This window comes from Podarcis vaucheri (genome assembly GCF_965113315.1).
Source record: "Podarcis vaucheri genome assembly, chromosome: 2".
In the NCBI taxonomy this organism is placed as follows: Eukaryota; Metazoa; Chordata; class Lepidosauria; order Squamata; family Lacertidae; genus Podarcis; species Podarcis vaucheri.
This window is the reverse complement of record NC_138760.1, coordinates 132,758,227-132,776,057: the sequence shown is the minus strand read 5'-3', so window position 1 is coordinate 132,776,057 and position 17,831 is coordinate 132,758,227. Positions and strand designations below refer to the sequence as shown.

Genomic DNA, 17,831 nt, shown 5'->3' with positions numbered 1-17,831 from the left:
AGGGTTAGGCAAATTAATGAAGGACCGAGCCGCCGTGGCTGTGCTTTGCCATCGTGGTCAGAGGCAGTTGAATGCTTCGGAATCCCAGTTTCTGGAAAATGGCAGGAGGGGCGAGGGCTCCTGGTTCGAATCCTGATTGCGGGTTTCCCACAGGAGTCTAGTCGGCCGCTGTGAGAACAGGATTCTGGACTAGACGGGCCCTTGGCCTTCTCATGTTCTGATGGAGCCTCCAGTGCCAGAGATAGTCTATTGCCCAGATTATCCGGAGCTTTGGGCTGGGCTGTCATCAATATGCTGATGACACTCAGCTCTATCTGCTGATGGATGGCCACACCAACTCGGCCCCGAACACACTGACCAGATGCTTGGAAGCTGTGGCTGGATGGTTTCGTGGGAGCCGATTGAAACTAAATCCTTCAAAGACAGAGGTCCTCTGGCTGGGTCGGGATAGCATGGGGATGAGGGACCAACTCCCTTCTCTTGCGGGGGCCCAATTAGTGCCATTGCCTTCCGTTAAGAGTTTGGGTGTAATCCTTGACGCCTCCCTTTCCATGGAGGCGCAAGTCACAGCAACAGCCAAGGCGACATTTTTCCACCTTCGCCGCATCAAGCAGTTGGTCCCTTACCTTTCCCGCCCCGACCTGGCCACAGTGATCCATGCGATGGTCATCTCCAGGCTTGACTGCTGTAATTCGCTCTACGCGGGGCTGCCCTTGAAACTGACCCAGAAACTCCAGCGGGTGCAGAATGCTGCAGCGAGGCTCCTCACGGGGTCTCTGCCATGGGAGCATATTCACCCAGTGCTTTACCAGTTGCACTGGCTCCCGGTGGAGGACAGGGTCAGATTTAAGGTGCTGCTTTTGACCTTTAAAGCCCTTCACGGCCTGGGACCCTCGTACCTATGGGACCGCCTCGCCTGGTATGCCCCACGGAGAGCCTCAAGGTCCATAAATAACAACACCCTAGTGGTCCCGGGCCCTAAGGAAGTTAGATTGGCTTCAACCAGAGCCCAGGGCCTTTTCAACACTGGCCCCAACTTGGTGGAACGCTCTGCCTCATGAGACCAGGGCCCTGCAGGATCTGATTTCTTTCCGCAGGGCCTGTAAGACAGAGTTGTTCCGCATGGCCTTTGGATTGGAGCCAATTTGATTCCCTCCCCCCCCCCTTTTTTCTTTTTTCTTTTCCTTCTCCTGCAATGAGGCTTCATTTTAATATTTTAATGTTCCATTATTTTAATGTTGTATTTTATTTTTGTTTTTAAGTTGTAATCACTCATCTTGTTTTTATTATTGCTTGTAAGCCGCTCTGAGCCCGGCCTTGGCTGGGGAGGGCGGGGTATAAATAAAAAATTATTATTATTATTATTAGTGCCAGTGCCTTCCGTTAAGAGTTTGGGTGTAATCTTTGACGGCTCCCTTTCCATGGAGGCGCAGGTTACAGCAACAGCCAAGGCGACATTTTTCCACCTTTGCCGCATCAAGCAGTTGGCCCCTTCCCTTTCCCGCCCGGACCTGGCCACAGTGATCCATGCGACGGTCACCTCCAGGCTTGACTACTGTAATTCGCTCTACGCGGGGCTGCCCTTGAAGCTGTCCCAGAAACTCCAGCGGGTGCAGAATGCTGCAGCGAGGCTCCTCACGGGGTCTCTGCCATGGGAGCAGATTCACCCAGTGCTTTTCAAGCTGCACTGGCTCCCGATGGAGTACTGGGTCAGGTTTAAGGTGCTGGTCTTGACCTTTAAAGCCATTTGTGGCTTAGGGCCCTCGTATTTACGGGACCGCCTCTCCTGGTCTGCCCCGCAGAGGAACCTTAAGGCCCATGAACAACCATCGTTTAGAGGCCCCGGGCCCTAAGGAAGTCAGACTATCCTCCACCAGGGCCAGGGCCTTCTCAGTGATGGCTCCGACCTGGTGGAATGCTCTGTCCCATGAGACCAGGGCCCTGCAGGATTTCACTTCCTTCCGCAGGGCCTGTAAGACAGAGCTAGTCCGCCTGGCTTTCACTTTGAACTTAGCCTGATATTTTATTCCCCTTCCTTCCCTCCCTCTCCCCTTTTTGTGAAGATTTCCCGCTCTGGGATCCCACAGCTAATTCTCCCCTGGGCTCCTCACTGGCCCGAATAGGACTAATTTAGCCAGCTAGCCCTGGTAGTGGATGGATTTCCCCCCTAAATTGATTTTTGATTTTATTGTTATTTACGCTTTAGACCGTATTTTATGCTGTCGTTTTTTTTTGTAGCATCAATTAAGTGTTTTAAATTTGTTGTTAGCCGCCCTGAGCCCGGTTTCCTGAACCGGGAAGGGCGGGGTATAAATAAAGATCTATTAAAAGGTAAAGGTAAAGGGACCCCTGACCATTAGGCCCCGTCGTGACCGACTCTGGGGTTGGGGTGCTCATCTCGCTTTACTGGCCGAGGGAGCCGGCGTACAGCTTCCGGGTCATGTGCCCAGCAGGACTAAGCCGCTTCTGGCGAACCAGAGCAGCGCATGGAAACGCTGTTTACCTTCCCACCAGAGCAGTACCTATTTATCTACTTGCACTTTGACGTGCTTTCGAACTGCTAGGTTGGCAGGAGCTGGGACCGAGCAACGGGATCTCGCCCCATTGCGGGGATTCGAATCGCCAACCTTCTGATCGGCAAGTCCTAGGCTCTGTGGTTTAGACCACAGCGTCACCCACGTCCCACGAAAAAATATATATATCATTACTATCATTATTATTATTATTATTTAGATTCTTTGGGTTCTTTGGCTGCTGTGAGGCCAGGGTGCTGGGCTCTCCATGGGCCCCTTTGTAAGGGGGGCTATGAGATTTGTCTCCCTCCATTAACCTGCCTCTCTCCCTCCCACCCACAGGGTCGTGCTGGAGCGGACGGTGCCCGGGGGATGCCCGGGGAAACGGGCATCAAGGTAAGGCGACCCTCTGGGCATTGCAGCAGGTTGGGCTAGATGACCGCTGGGGTCCCTTCCAACCTGACAGTTCTGCCATTCTAGAGAATGGGCCTGCAGGGAACGTGATTTCATGAGGACTTGCGCCGTCCCCTCTGGATTTGCCATCCTGACCTTGTGAGAAGGGGGTCACCTTTCCCTTCTCTCTCTCCGCAGGGCGATCGCGGGTTTGATGGGCTTCCAGGCCTCCCGGGGGAGAAAGGACACCGGGTAAGTGAAACGGGGAGTCTGCGAGTCGGGGGTCGGCAGCCCCACCTGAATTGCTCACTGCAGGAGGGTGGATCTTGATGACCCCTGGGGGTCCCTTGCAATTCCACCATGCTGTGATTCTAACCCTTGGAATACCCCTTTTGCATCTCCAGTTGCTTTGCTCCAAGGGAATCCTGTGGAACTCGCTGCCACTGGAGATTCAGCGGGAGCCCTCTGTGCCAACTTTTAAAACTCCTGCTAAAAACGTTTCGATTCCGCCAGTTCTGTGCAGGCATTTGATAATACGCAGAATCCTCCTTCCAGAGGGGTTAATTTTTTTTAGGCTGGCGTTTATTATACAGTTCTATGTTTCCATTGCCATAAACCGCCTTGGTTATTTTTAAAATAAAAATGCCACATAAACTAATTCATTTTTTAAATAATTCTTTTAAAATATTCATTAAATTTTATAACAATTAATAATACAAATCTCATTCATTGTGTCATTTACAATTATTCTCCCTCTGGACTTCCCTCAACACCCCCTCTGCTATTTAGTTTTATTTATCGTATCCTGCTTTTCTGCACAAAAATAAAATCCCTTATTATTTCTCTAAAATATCTTTTACTCAAATGAAGTTGTGGAAGTTTATTCAAATCCTGCCAGTGAATCCAGTCCATTCTGTTGTTTCTGCAAATAGACTGTAAACGGTTCCCAGACTCTTTTGAAGTCCCTTTTGTCCTTCTTCTCTCGTAGTTTGTCTGTTAGCTTAGCCAATTCTGCAGAGTTCATCCGCTTTTCTTGCCATTGTTCCTTTGATGGTATGTCTTCCATCTTCCAATATTGTGCAATCAAGATTCTTGCCGCTGTTGTAGCATACATAAATAATGTCCATTTTTCTTTTGGTAGCTCTTGATTTGAGATACCTAACAAAAAGGCTTCTGGGTGTTTGACAAAATTCATTTTAAACATTTTTTCCCCAATTCATTGTATATCATTTCCCAATATTTTTAAGGCGTCTGCATTCCCACCACATATGGCAAAATTTTCCTTACATCTCCAACATCTGTTATTTTCTTTCCTAAACATCTTTGCCATTTTCACTGGTGTGATATACCATCTATACATCATTTTCATGTAATTCTCTCTTAATAGTAAGCAATCTGTGAATTTTATATCCACTTTCCGTAATTTGTCCCAACTTTCAAGTTGGATCTTGTGTCCCACATCCTGAGCCCATTTAATCATAACTGATTTAGCCTCTTCATCCTTGGTTTCCCACTCTAATAAAATACTATATGCTTTAAGATTCTCTTCCACTATTTCTTTTTGAAATCTGGAGATTGTATATCTAAACCCCTTTTTATTGTCTTCCTTAAAAATTTCATTTAATTGCCTATGGTGTAACCAACTTTGTAAATAGTATTTCAGCTCATCATACTCTCTTAATTTGAGTTTACCTTCTTCTTCTGCTAATAACTCTCTGTATGTCAACCAGCTTACTTTTTTGGTCGACTTAAGTGAAAATACTTCAGTAGGTGACAGCCACCATGGTGTTTTCCACTCTAACAGATCTTTATATTTTCCCCAGACTCTTATTAATGACTTTCTTATTATATGATTTGAAAAACCTTTATGCATTTTCCCTTTCCCATACCATAAATATGAGTGCCAGCCAAATCTATTGTCTTGTCCTTCTAATTCTAACTCTTCTTCTTTTCCTAATTTTATCCAATCCCTTACCCAAACAAGACATGCCGCTTCAAAATACAATTTCAAATCTGGGAGGGAAAAGCCTTCTCTATCTCTTAAGTCTGTTAGTATCTTATGTTTTATCCTTGGTCTTTTCCCATTCCAGATAAAATTTTGAAATATCTTTTTGCCATTTTTTGAAGGATATTTTGTTATTTATCACCAGGATCATCTGAAATAGAAATAGTATCTTTGGCAAAGCACTCATCTTTATTGCTTCAGTTTTCTCTAACATGGAAATATTCATCCTTCCCCAGATTTCTAGATTTCTTTTAATTTAATTTCACATGTTCTCATAATTATCTTTATATACATTTATGTTTCTTGTTGTTAACCATATTCGTAGGTACTTAACTTTTTTATGAATTTCAATTCCTAACTCTTGGGATAGTTCTCTTCTTCTTCTTTTTGATTTTTAAGTAGCTTAGTTTTCTTCTTGTCAAGTTTAAATCCTGCTACTTGACCAAACCCCTGTATTTTTTTCTATTACCTTTGGGAGAGATATCTTTGGTTCTTCTAAAGTGATTACTAAATCATCCGCAAAAACTTTTAATTTGTATTCATATTTACTTTTCCTAATACCTACTATTTCTTTATCCTCTCTAATATTCCTTGCTAAAACTTCCAGGACCATAATAAATAAAAGTGGTGAAAACGGGCATCCTTGTCTTGTTCCTTTCTGAATCTCACACTGTTTTGTTATCACTTGATTTACAATTAGTTTTGCTCTTTGTTCTGAGTAAATAGCTTGGACTTCCCTCCTATATTTTTCTCCAAATTCCATCTCTTCTAGGACTTTTTTCATAAAGTCCCAAGAGATATTATCAAAGGCTTTCTCTGCGTCTATAAACATTAGGGCCGCTTGTTTTTCATTTCTAACTTCCAGGTATTCTATTATATTCAAAATTTTTATTATATTATCTTTTCATTGTCTACCTGGCAGAAACCTTGCTTGGTCTTTATTAATATATTCCTCTAAAGCCTTTTTTAATCTGTTTAACTGACATCAAATCTGACTCTTGTTTTGGAATTAGTGTTATATATCCTTCTTTCCATGTCTCTGGAACCTTCCCTATTTTTAGAATTTCATTCATCAGAGGGTTCACAAGCTGTTCACTCAGTTTCTTAGCTGATAGCCCATCCGGTCCAGGTGATTTCCCAACTTTTGCTTAACTTATTGCATTTAAGACCTCTTGCCCTGTTATTTCTTCATTTAATACTGCTAACTTATCTGTTTTTTATTTTTTGTAAATTACTCTTTTTAAGATATTCCTCTATCTTTGGTATCTTTTCTGTCCCCTTTTTGTATAAATCAGCAAAGTACTTGACAAAGGCTTCCCTAATTTCTTTTGGTTTTTCTGTTTTCTTGCCATTTGCCTTCATTTTTGCTTATTTGCCATGCCAATAATTTTCCTGACTTATTGGCATGCTCAAAATATTTTTGTTTGCATCTTTTAATTTTCCATCCTATTTCTTCATTAATAACGATTGAATATTGTGTTTGCAACAACCTAATTGCCTATTTTACTGTTTCTTTGTTAGGTTTTTTTGCTCATTCTTTCTCTTTTTCTAGAATTGCATCTAAATTTTCTCTTTTATTTTTTTCCCTTTCCTTTCTTTTTTATTGAGTTTTGTTGGACAAACAGCCCTCTCATAACCGCCTTGAATAATATTTTATAGTTTAACACGTTTGTGTGTGTTATATTTCACTAATAGATGCCTTTTTTTTACAAACATTCTTATACCCTCTAGTATGTACATTTTTGTAAATATCATCTGGGTAGAGAATTGCATCAAGAATTTCGGAAAAAGTGCAAATTTCGAATGAGTGATTCTGTTTTGGTTTGGGCATCGTTCCAAGGAGTGCAAATTAGGCAGCTTCCCATTAAATTGTAAACAAAATCAAATTTCTTCCCCCACCCCTGGGGGCATTAATTTAAATTAATTCAACTTTTTAATAAACAAACAAACAAGCAACTTTTGGTTCCCAGTTTATTATTCATTGGATTAAAATAAAATAATGGCTACTATCCACAATGGCTATGTTTTCCTTCCAAATGCCTCTGGATATCATGGCTGAGAATCACAGGTGGGGAGAATTGCTGCATCCCATAATAGGCACCTGGTTGACCACTGTGAGGACAAGATCCTAGACTAGATGCGCCCTCTTCTTGGGCATGATCCTGCTGCCACTGGGCTCTTAACAACCACCACAACAACAAATTATTTAGGCTTTCCTTGGTACTTTCTTACCGCTCCCTGGCAGCCGGACGTTCAACAGGTGAATCCTTCCACCCTCACTGAATGCACCTGTTGAACTTCTGCATCTCATCCCTCTGGAGGCCCAGACAGAGCCCAGAGGAGCTCGGGTTTCCTGACCCCATTGGAAGTGTCCTGGGCCCATAACCTATTGGCAAAACCTATTGGTGTTTTGCAACTTTCTGACTAGTTGCAGGGCCTTAACCAGACCTAGCAGAGTAAACGCAGAGTTCATGAAAGCAATTGGCAACTTGGCTGCAGACAGGAACCAGGAACATGTAGTTAGGTGTTTATTATATACTGTGGACTATTTAAAGGAACAGAACACGGATCTTTAGCTAGCTCTCTCATACACAACTCACAACTCTCAACCTCCAGCTCCTACTCTCAAACTCGTGCTAGCACACCTTCCAGTTAGTAGACCATTAAACATTATTCCCGTGAGAGACCTTGACCAATCATGGAGCTGTCTCCATGCCTCTGTATCACCAGGCAGACTTACTCCTTCACATTGCCTTGGCTGTCGGCCAAACCGTAATTGACTCTGTGTGAAGAGCTGCACGTATTCAGATTCCCAACAAACTACTGTTCCCAGAATCCCTTGGGTGAAGGAGGCGGGGCCTCGTGCAGGGGGTCTGCTCTTCTGTGTCTCTTCTGATCAGTGTGCCTCTCTCTCACCCCACACTAGGGTGACTCTGGATCTCAAGGTGTTCCTGGTCCCCCCGGGGAAGATGGCGAGAGGGTGAGTACTGGCCGCGGGTGCAAAGAGAGGGGGATTTGGGGTGCAGGGAACATACAGTGGGGTTTGATCCTCCAGAGGTCCGTCCGTCAAGAGGGCGTAGAAAAAAGCAGAAATATTCTAGGGGGCGGAGCAAGACCCCTGTGAGGTTGCCAAGTTTGGAGCTTCTCATCTTGGAGAAAAAGCCTGGAAGAGGAGAAGGCGTGGTAGAAATTTACGAAATTATGCATGGAAGGGAGAAAGTTCATTTCCCTCTCTCTTAACACTCGAACCGGTGGACATTCGGGGAAGCGGAATGTGAGAAGATTCAGGATGGAGTTCTTTTTTTAAAAAAGTCATTTTTGTTGATTTCCCAATAAAAAAACATCCAGTTAATACATCCAATCATAGTACTCCAATTGAAATAAAAAAACTAAAATAAAAAAATCAAATTATAGTCCAAGTTATTATTATTAATTTTTCGGAGCGCCCCACGGTCTGGATCTCTGAAGGATATCTCCACATCTTAGTCCTGCTTCTCCTCGTTGTTGAGGATGGATTTCAAAAGTCCACATTCACGCAGGTTAACCTACGGAACTCCCTCCCCCATGATGGCCGCCAAAGTTGGATGGCTTTACAAGGGGATGAGAGAAATTCCTAGAGGGGGAAAGGGCTGTTCATGGCTGGAGGCACGAGGCTTCTGGATCCCAGCTGCTGGCAACCACAGGAAGGGAGAGGGGTTGGAATCCTGATTGCCAATTTCCCACAGGCACTGTGAGGACAAGATGCTGACTTACAGAGGCCCTTTGACTTCATCTCTTTGCATTTATATATATATATATATATATATATATATATATATATATGCAGGTTTTGGTGTCTTCGGGTGTCTTCCCGTGTAAGAGTCGGGGTGTCTGTGCGACGTTTCGACGAGGTCTCACTCGTCATCTTCAGGCTGGTGCTTTCGGCTTCTTGTTACTGGAACAGAGCAGAATCTGGTGTTTGAGTTCCTATAAATACTGTTGAGGGGTGTGGTGTATAGCCTCCAACGTTCTGGGCAGAGAGGAAGTTCCTAGATTAGTGTGCCTCTTCTTCTTTTGTTCCTTAATTACTTGAGGGATATCTTGGGTGATTTCATGAGTGATATTCTGAATACCACTGGGTGGGTCATTAAGTGTAGATTAGTTGCTAAAGCTTTCGTGTCTTGACCTCTTGAGCTTGTGAAGAGTTTTTCTGAGAAGATGGCTGTGCTGCATTTAGTTGTGCTCTGGCTTGGCTTCGTGTATAGGGGCGAGCTGTGGTTTTGTGCCTTGTGCCAGCCAGATCTGTGTAGGGATTGCAGGGGGGTGCAGCATCCGGAGGTGCCACTATAGTTTGGCTACTGGATGGAGTCTGTAATATGTCTGTGGAGAGGGTCTGGGTTTGGGTCTGGTGTGGTTGATTGGTGACGGCGTTCTGTGTGCCTCTGGTTCTGGTGTCGGTTTTTGTGGGGAGGGCTAATTTCCAGATGTCTGGCAGGCGGGACGTGTCGTCACGCTTGTTCATGTTGTGAGGGTGTTTCTCTATCTCGATGGCTTCCATGATTATTCTCTTGTGGTGATGTTCCATGTTAAAGAGCAATTTGGAATCTGCAAAATTAATTTCGTGTCCTGTTTCTTTCATGTGTTGGAAAAGAGAGGAAGTTTTTTCTTCTTTTTTGACGGCATTCTTGTGTTCTGCGATACGTGCATTTATTCGTCTGTTTGTTTGTCCAATGTACGTGGCTGGGCAGACTTTGCAGGGTATTTCATAGACCCCTTGGTTTTCCAGCTGGATTTTGTCTTTTGGGTTTCTGAGGATATTGGCTATTTTTTGGTTGGTGCAGAAGGCTGTTTTGATATTGTGTTTATGGAGGATTTTGCTGATTTTGTCTGTAGTGCCCTTGATATAAGGAAGGAGGGCCATGCCATTGTTTTCTTCTGTGTCTTGGTTTTTGGGGGGTGTTTCTTTTTGGATTAGCTTAGTAACCCTGTTTTTCTGGTATCCATTGGCGATTAACACATTTGAGAGATTCTGTAACTCAGTTGTCAAGTGGTCTTTGTCAGCCAGGCGTTTGGTTCTGGAGATGAGAGTCTTGGCTACGGAGTTTATTTGTGCAGGGTGGTGGTGTGATTGTGCATGTAAGTAGCGGTTGGTGTGTGTTTTTTTCCGGTAGATAGTGTGTCCTAGGGAGCCATCAGGTTTTTTGTAGATTAGGACGTCAAGAAAGGGGAGTTGGTTGTTGTCTTCTATTTCCATAGTGAATTGTATTTTGGGGTGTAGGCTGTTGAGATGTGTGAGGAAGCTATCTAGTTTTTCTTTCCCGTGTGGCCAAATTACAAAGGTGTCGTCAACATATCTGAGCCAAAGTTTGGGTTTGTGTTCTGACTTGTCTAAAGCATTGGTTTCAAAGTGTTCCATGTACAAATTTGCGATGACCGGTGAGAGGGGTGATCCCATAGGTGCTCCTTCTATCTGTTTGTATCTTTGTCCATTGTGGATGAAGTACGTGTTGGTTAGGCAGTGGTTGGTCAGGTCCAGGATGTATTTGGGGGGGTTGTATTTGTTTTGAATGGCTGTCAAGGCTTCATTAATGGGCACTTGAGTGAAGAGAGATACAACACGGGAAGACACCCGAAGACACCAAAACCTGCATTCCTGTACCCGTGAAAATCTACGAAAGCAAATATATATATATATATATATATATATATATATATATATATATATGCTTTCGTAGATTTTCACGGGTACAAGAATGCAGGTTTTGGTGTCTTCGGGTGTCTTCCCGTGTAAGAGTCGGGGTGTCTGTGCGACGTTTCGACGAGGTCTCACTCGTCATCTTCAGGCTGGTGCTTTCGGCTTCTTGTTACTGGAACAGAGCTGTTCCAGTAACAAGAAGCCGAAAGCACCAGCCTGAAGATGACGAGTGAGACCTCGTCGAAACGTCGCACAGACACCCCGACTCTTACACGGGAAGACACCCGAAGACACCAAAACCTGCATATATATATATATATATATATAAAACCCTCTTATAACGTATCTATAACAGAGGGAACACTTGTAACCCCAAGCAAAGATCAACAGGTGAGAAAGAAAACCAGGGAGAAGAAGTGGAAGAAGATTGGAAAAAGTTTAAAGACTATTTACAGAAATATTGTAAAATTAATGAATGTTAGAATGATGTTGGATAGAAACTAAGTGGTCTATAGCTGTAATGTTATAAGAGAATACGAAAAATGGACGATTAATAGGTAAAAATCCAATGTTACAATATTTTAAGATTGAAGACCAGGATAAACAAAGAGGGGAGGGATTTGCTGAACTAACTATCTGAACAGGAATACAGAAAAGGGAGGCGTGAGGAGGTCCGGGAAATAAGCAAATGAAAGATAAGTCACTGAAAGAGCGAATTGTTTTTAACTATTTTTATTTTGTATTTTTCTTTTTTCTTTTTAAATTTTGTAATATTTTGAAAATTTCAATAAATATCTTTAAAAAAACAACAACAACACCCAGAATGAGTCCGGTTGTACCTGGGTTCAAATGAAAAAGTCCAAGTAAATACTATCGGTGTTATCAGTTTGCCAAAGATAGGCTCTTTCCATGTTCCAAAATGATGATGATGATGATAATTGTGGCTTTCAACTAATATGAAAGCATCAAAAAACACCAGACATTAAAAACCAAGTATATGCATTATTTTTCAACCTGCCCATTCAAAAACAGCAGGAGTTGAGATTGTCTGGCGGGGGGGTGGGGGGGTTGAGAGCCTTTACGCATACACAGGAATGTTTTTTGGTGGAGGGGTGGAGGCAGCGTTCCCTGAGATGAATTCTGCACATGCACAGAGACCCTGTTGTTCCCTGAACTCCTTTGTGACTCTGTCTCTCCCCCCCCCCCCGTTGCAGGGAGACGACGGAGAGGTCGGCCAACGTGGGCTTCCTGGAGAACCGGTGCGTATGGTCCCGTTCCTGCAAGGGATCTTGGGGTCTGGCCAAGTCTGGGGGCCCTATTGGTATATCCCAATGGCGGGGGCCACGTCCTCCCAAGCAACGGCCGAGGGTGACAAGGGAAGGCAGAGACCTCTCGCCCCTAAAGTGGCGAGTCCTCGCCTCCCATCCGAAGTGGTACAGTCCTCCTGACAGCTGGATCGCAGCCCCATTAGCTGCCTACTGTGAGAGGGAATGCTTCGAAATAAACTATCAGAGGATAATTATTGCTTTTGGGGGGGAAACCAAAGCTCAGAAATTGGAAACTTCAAGGCCAAAATTTAGAACAAGTCTCGAACTATAAATATTTAGGAATGGCAGTCCAAGCGTCAGGATCCAACAAAATTCATATAAACGCAAATGGGTGTGCAAATGGCTTCCTGCCAACAAGGCCTTAAGCCCCTCCCTCTTCCCCGGAAGCCCCACCCACCCTTAAAATAAAGGTGGCTATTATTATTATAATTTCAAGTATTGTCAAATTTCAGGACATTACATCAAGGTGGTTCGTAGCTGCTGTGTTCTGAAGCTGTACAGTGGACTGTGTCTTTTTATTATTATTACTACAGTGGTGCCCCGCAAGACGAATGCCTCGCAAGACGGAAAACTCGCTAGACGAAAGAGTTTTCCGTTTTGGAGGTGCTTCGCAAAACGAATCTCCTATGGGCTTGCTTCGCAAGACGAAAATGTCTTGCGAGTTCCTGTGGGTTTTTTTTCCCTTTCCCCCTCCCCTTTTTCTAAGCTGCTAAGCCGCTTATCCGCTAAGCCGCTAAAAGCCGCTAAAAGCCGCTAATCCGCTAATCCGTCAATGGGCTTGCTTCGCAAGACGAAAAAACCGCTAGACGAAGAGAATCACAGAACGGATTCTTTTTGTCTTGCAAGGCACCACTGTACTACTACTACTGCAGTTTTTGAATCCAGACCAAGCCCCAAGCCGCCTGAGAAACATTTCTACCCAAATGCAATTTTGGTTTTAAACGCAGTGTAAGGAGTCTCTATGGGAGTATACTGTAGTTAAAAATGGGGTATCAGAGTTTTTAGGGGGTCAACCGGGCTGGGATAGCAGGCCTGTTGGGTTTTGAATGTCTTATGTAGATTTTTCAATTTCGTTGTTCTTTATGGGAGAAGGACAATAAAGATTATCGTAGCCTTTCCAGTCCAGAGGAGAAAACAACAACAACATTAATATTTGTTAACTGACTGCCTTGCCCCAGTCACCCTGGGCAGCTTCCAACAGACACAAAAACACAATAAAACACTGAGCATTAAAAACTGTGATGCAGCAGATTCTTGCCATGCAAAGGGCTGGACTAGATGACTCTAGGGGTCCCTTCCTACTTGACAGTTCTGTGATCCAGCCCCCTGAAGGCGAGTGCCTGACCTTTTCTCTCTCCTTTTCTTCAGGGACCCCGAGGTCTTCTTGGCCCCAAAGGACCCCCAGGGATCCCAGGCCCTCCGGTAAGTGCTGGGGAGGGGGCTTTCCTGCCCCACTGAACTGCAACACCAGCCCCCCAGCCCTAACCGCCTCTTGTGTCTCTGCCTGTTCTCCTGACAGGGTGTGCGTGGCATGGATGGACCCCACGGGCCCAAGGGGAACCTGGTGAGTAATAATAATAATAATAATAATAATAATTTATTATTTATACCCCGCACATCTGGCTGGGTTTCTCCAGCCACACTGGGCAGCTTCCAACAAAATATTTAAATACAATAACCTATTAAACATTAAAAGCTTCCCTAAACAGGGCTGCCTTCAGATGTCTTCTAAAAGTCTGGTGGTTGTTCTTCTCTTTGGCATCTGGTGGGAGGGTGTTTCCACAGGGCGGGCGCCACCACCGAGAAGGCCCTCTGCCTGGTTCCCTGTAACTTGGCTTCTCGCAGTTGGGGAACTGCCAGAAGGCCCTTGGAGATGAACCCAGGTGTCCGGGCAGAACGATGGGGGTGGAGACGCTCCTTCAGGTCTACTGGACCAAGCCATTTATTTCCTTGACATCTGGTGGGAGGGCGTTCCACAGGGCGGGCGCCACCACCAAGAAGGCCCTCTGCCTGGTTCCCTGTAACTTGGCTTCTCGCAGTGAGGGAACCGCCAGAAGGCCCTTGGTGCTGGACCTCAGTGTCCAGGCAGAACGATGGGGGTGGAGATGCTCCTTCAGATATACTGGGCCTTTGAGGCCCTTTAGGGCTTTGAAGGTCAGCACCAACACTTTGAATTGTGCTACTTTGAGTCGCCCCAGGGTCCCTCGTGGTGGGTGCTGTGTGGGCTGCCATCCCAAACTTCCCTGGGAATCCAGGACTCAAAACGCTTCGCCTGAGATGGGCCACTCACGGTCTCTCATCTCAAGGCTGTTGTGAGGTCAAGATGGGGAGCGGGTGATCCCACGAGATCGCCTTTCCCCACTTGCCCTCCACTGGACCACTTCCATCAACTACAAGGTGCCACACAAGACACTTTCCACATTTGTAAGAATTCAATATATGACTTTGGTGGCATCTACACTTCGGAACTCCCTTCCTCTTGATCCCAAGAGGCTGTCTGCTTTTGAGTGTCTGCCGAAAGCATCCCTGTTTTGATAGTTGCTAAAAAAATTCAAGCTTAAACTGAAGAAAGTAGGAAAAACCACTGGACAGGTAAGATACAATCTAAACCAAATCCCTTATGAATACACAGTGGAAGTGAGGAACAGGTTTAAGGATTTAGATTTGCTGGACAGAGTGCCTGAAGAACTATGGATGGAGGCTCGCAACATTATACAGGAGGCAGCAACTAAAACCATCCCAATGAAAAAGAAATGCAAGAAAGCAAAGTGGCTGTCCAACGAGGCCTTACAAATAGCGGAGGAGAGAAGGCAAGCAAAATGCGAGGGAGATAGTGAAAGATACAGGAAATTGAATGCAGATTTCCAAAGAACAGCAAGGAGAGACAAGAAGGCCTTCTTAAACGAGCAATGCAAAGAAATAGAGGAAAGCAACAGAATGGGAAGAACCAGAGATCTGTTCAAGAAAATCGGAAATATGAAAGGAACATTTCGTACAAAGATTACCATAATAAAGGACAAAAGTGGTAAAGATCTAACTGAAGCAGAAGACATCAAGAAGAGGTGGCAAGAATACACAGAGGAATTATACCAGAAAGATATGGATGTCTCGTACACCCCAGGTAGTGTGGTTGCTGACCTTGAGCCAGACATCCTGGAGAGTGAAGTCAAATGGGCCTTAGAAAGCACTGCAAATAACAAGGCCAGTGGAAGTGATGGTATTCCAGCTGAACTGTTTAAAATTTTAAAAGATGATGCTGTTAAGGTGCTACACTCAATATGCCAGCAAGTTTGGAAAACTCAGCAGTGGCCTGAGGATTGGAGAAGATCAGTCTACATCCCAATCCCAAAGAAAGGCAGTGCCAAAGAATCCTCCAACTACCGCACAATTTCACTCATTTCACACGCTAGCAAGGTTATGCTTAAAATTCTACAAGGAAGGCTCAAGCAGTATGTGGACCGAGAACTCCCAGAAGTGCAAGCTGGATTTAGAAGAGGCAGAGGAACCAGAGACCAAATTGCAAACATGCGCTGGATTATGGAGAAAGCCAGAGAGTTCCAGAAAGACATCTACTTCTGCTTCATTGACTATGCAAAAGCCTTTGACTGTGTTGACCACAGCAAACTATGGCAAGTTCTTAAAGAAATGGGAGTGCCTGATCACCTCATCTGTCTCCTGAGAAATCTCTATGTGGGACAAGAAGCTACAGTTAGAACTGGATATGGAACAACTGATTGGTTCAAAATTGGGAAAGGAGTACAGCAAGGCTGTATATTGTCTCCCTGCTTATTTAACTTATATGCAGAATTCATCATGCGAAAGGCTGGGCTGGATGAATCCCAAGCCGGAATTAAGATTGCCGGAAGAAATATCAACAACCTCAGATATGCAGATGACACAACCTTGATGGCAGAAAGTGAAGAGGAATTAAAGAACCTTTTAATGAGGGTGAAAGAGGAGAGCGCAAAATATGGTCTGAAGCTCAACATCAAAAAAACGAAGATCATGGCCACTGGGCCCATCACCTCCTGGCAAATAGATGGGGAAGAAATGGAGGCAGTGAGAGATTTTACTTTCTTGGGCTCCATGATCACTGCAGATGGTGACAGCAGTTACGAAATTAAAAGACGCCTGCTCCTTGGGAGAAAGGCGATGGCAAACCTAGACAACATCTTAAAAAGCAGAGACATCACCTTGCCAACAAAGGTCCGTATAGTAAAAGCCATGGTTTTCCCAGTAGTGATGTATGGAAGTGAGAGCTGGACCATAAAGAAGGCTGATCGCCGAAGAATTGATGCTTTTGAATTATGGTGCTGGAGGAGACTCTTGAGAGTCCCATGGACTGCAAGAAGATCAAACCTCTCCATTCTGAAGGAAATCAGCCCTGAGTGCTCACTGGAAGGACAGATCGTGAAGCTGAGGCTCCAATACTTTGGCCACCTCATGAGAAGAGAGGACTCCCTGGAAAAGACCCTGATGTTGGGAAAGATGGAGGGCACAAGGAGAAGGGGACGACAGAGAATGAGATGGTTGGATGGTGTTCTTGAAGCTACTAGCATGAGTTTGATCAAACTGCGGGAGGCAGTGGAGGACAGAAGTGCCTGGCGTGCTCTGGTCCATGGGGTCACGAAGAGTCGGACACGACTAAACGACTAAACAACAACAACAAAAAAATTGGATGTGAATTTTACCTTGCTTTAGTATTTTAACTTTCTGTGTGTGTTAAAGCAGCATTGTAGATTTCTCTTGATTGTATGGTTTTCTGTTATTGAAATCTGCTTTGGGTGGTTGTTGTTGTTTTAATACAGTCAAGCGGTCTATAATTTTTAGGAAATGAAGAGAGCGTTAAAAATACGCAGTGTACGTTTCCGTGGAGGAAAGTGGCTGGGGATATCGGTGTCAGAAATGAGTAAATTGCTCTCTCGCCCCTTTTGAAGCTGTTCTGCAGGGAAGATGGAGATGCTGTGATTTCTGTACATTGAGGGGGCTCAATGAGGGGCCCCATGCCTGCCCCCCACCCCACAATAAATAAATAAATAAATAAATAAATAAATTTTATTTATATCCTGCCCTCCCCAGCCGAAGCCAGGCTCAGAGCGGCTAACAACAATAAAAGCAATACATTTTCCATAAAAACCCAATCAATTAATACATTCCAAAATCAATTCATTCTAAAATCAATTCAAAATCAAATTCATGGCAACCACTGGGCTAGAGTTCTGTGAGGATTACCAAAGGAGGGGGGTCAGGCTGTGCCCTGGCCAAAGGCCTGGTGGAACAGCTCCGTCTTGCAGGCCCTGAGGAAAGATGTCAAGTCCCGCAGGGCCCTAGTCTCTTGTGACAGAGCGTTCCACCAGATCGGGGCCACGGCCGAAAAGGCCCTGGCTCTGGTTGAGGCCAGCCTAACCTCCCTGTGGCCCGGGACCTCCAATATGTTTTTGTTTGAAGATCGTAAGGTCCTCCGCGGGACATACCAGGAGAGGTGGTCCCGTAGGTACGAGGGTCCTAGACCATGATGCTCCCCAGTTTCGGACTGCGACAATCTGACTCTGAATCTCTTGTTTTTGACCAGGGACCTCAGGGGGAGCCGGGACCCCCTGGCCAGCAGGGGACTCCAGGGACGCAGGTGAGTGAACCCATCAGAGGACCTCTGCTGGATCCGTCCCCAACATCCTCCTTCCCGCTCACCCCCACGGCATGAAGTCCGCAGGACGGCTGGAATGGGGAGATAGACTAGCCCTGAATGGGGAGGTTCCGTACGGCGGCCATCAGGACTGGCTCACAGGCCCCTTTCCTCTCCAGACACATCGCTTTAAGGAGACGCTCCAGCCGCCGTTCCTCAACCTGGTGCCCTCCACACGTTTTCAGACTACGATTCCCATCAGCCCCCCAGGGGTGTAGGGAATGGTGGGAGTTGC

The 17,831-nt window shown here is 45.1% G+C and overlaps 1 protein-coding gene across 1 annotated transcript in view; it reads left to right on the top strand.

The window, feature by feature from the left end:
- The window catches only part of COL11A2 (collagen type XI alpha 2 chain), a 114,935-nt gene that overhangs the window by 51,637 nt on the left and 45,467 nt on the right, over nt 1–17,831 (top strand). The window contains exons 17-23 of the mRNA XM_082211213.1: nt 2,856–2,909; nt 3,105–3,158; nt 7,838–7,891; nt 11,800–11,844; nt 13,282–13,335; nt 13,433–13,477; nt 17,486–17,539. Coding sequence (XP_082067339.1) covers nt 2,856–2,909; nt 3,105–3,158; nt 7,838–7,891; nt 11,800–11,844; nt 13,282–13,335; nt 13,433–13,477; nt 17,486–17,539 — 360 coding nt within the window. The remainder of the gene's footprint in view (nt 1–2,855; nt 2,910–3,104; nt 3,159–7,837; nt 7,892–11,799; nt 11,845–13,281; nt 13,336–13,432; nt 13,478–17,485; nt 17,540–17,831) is intronic.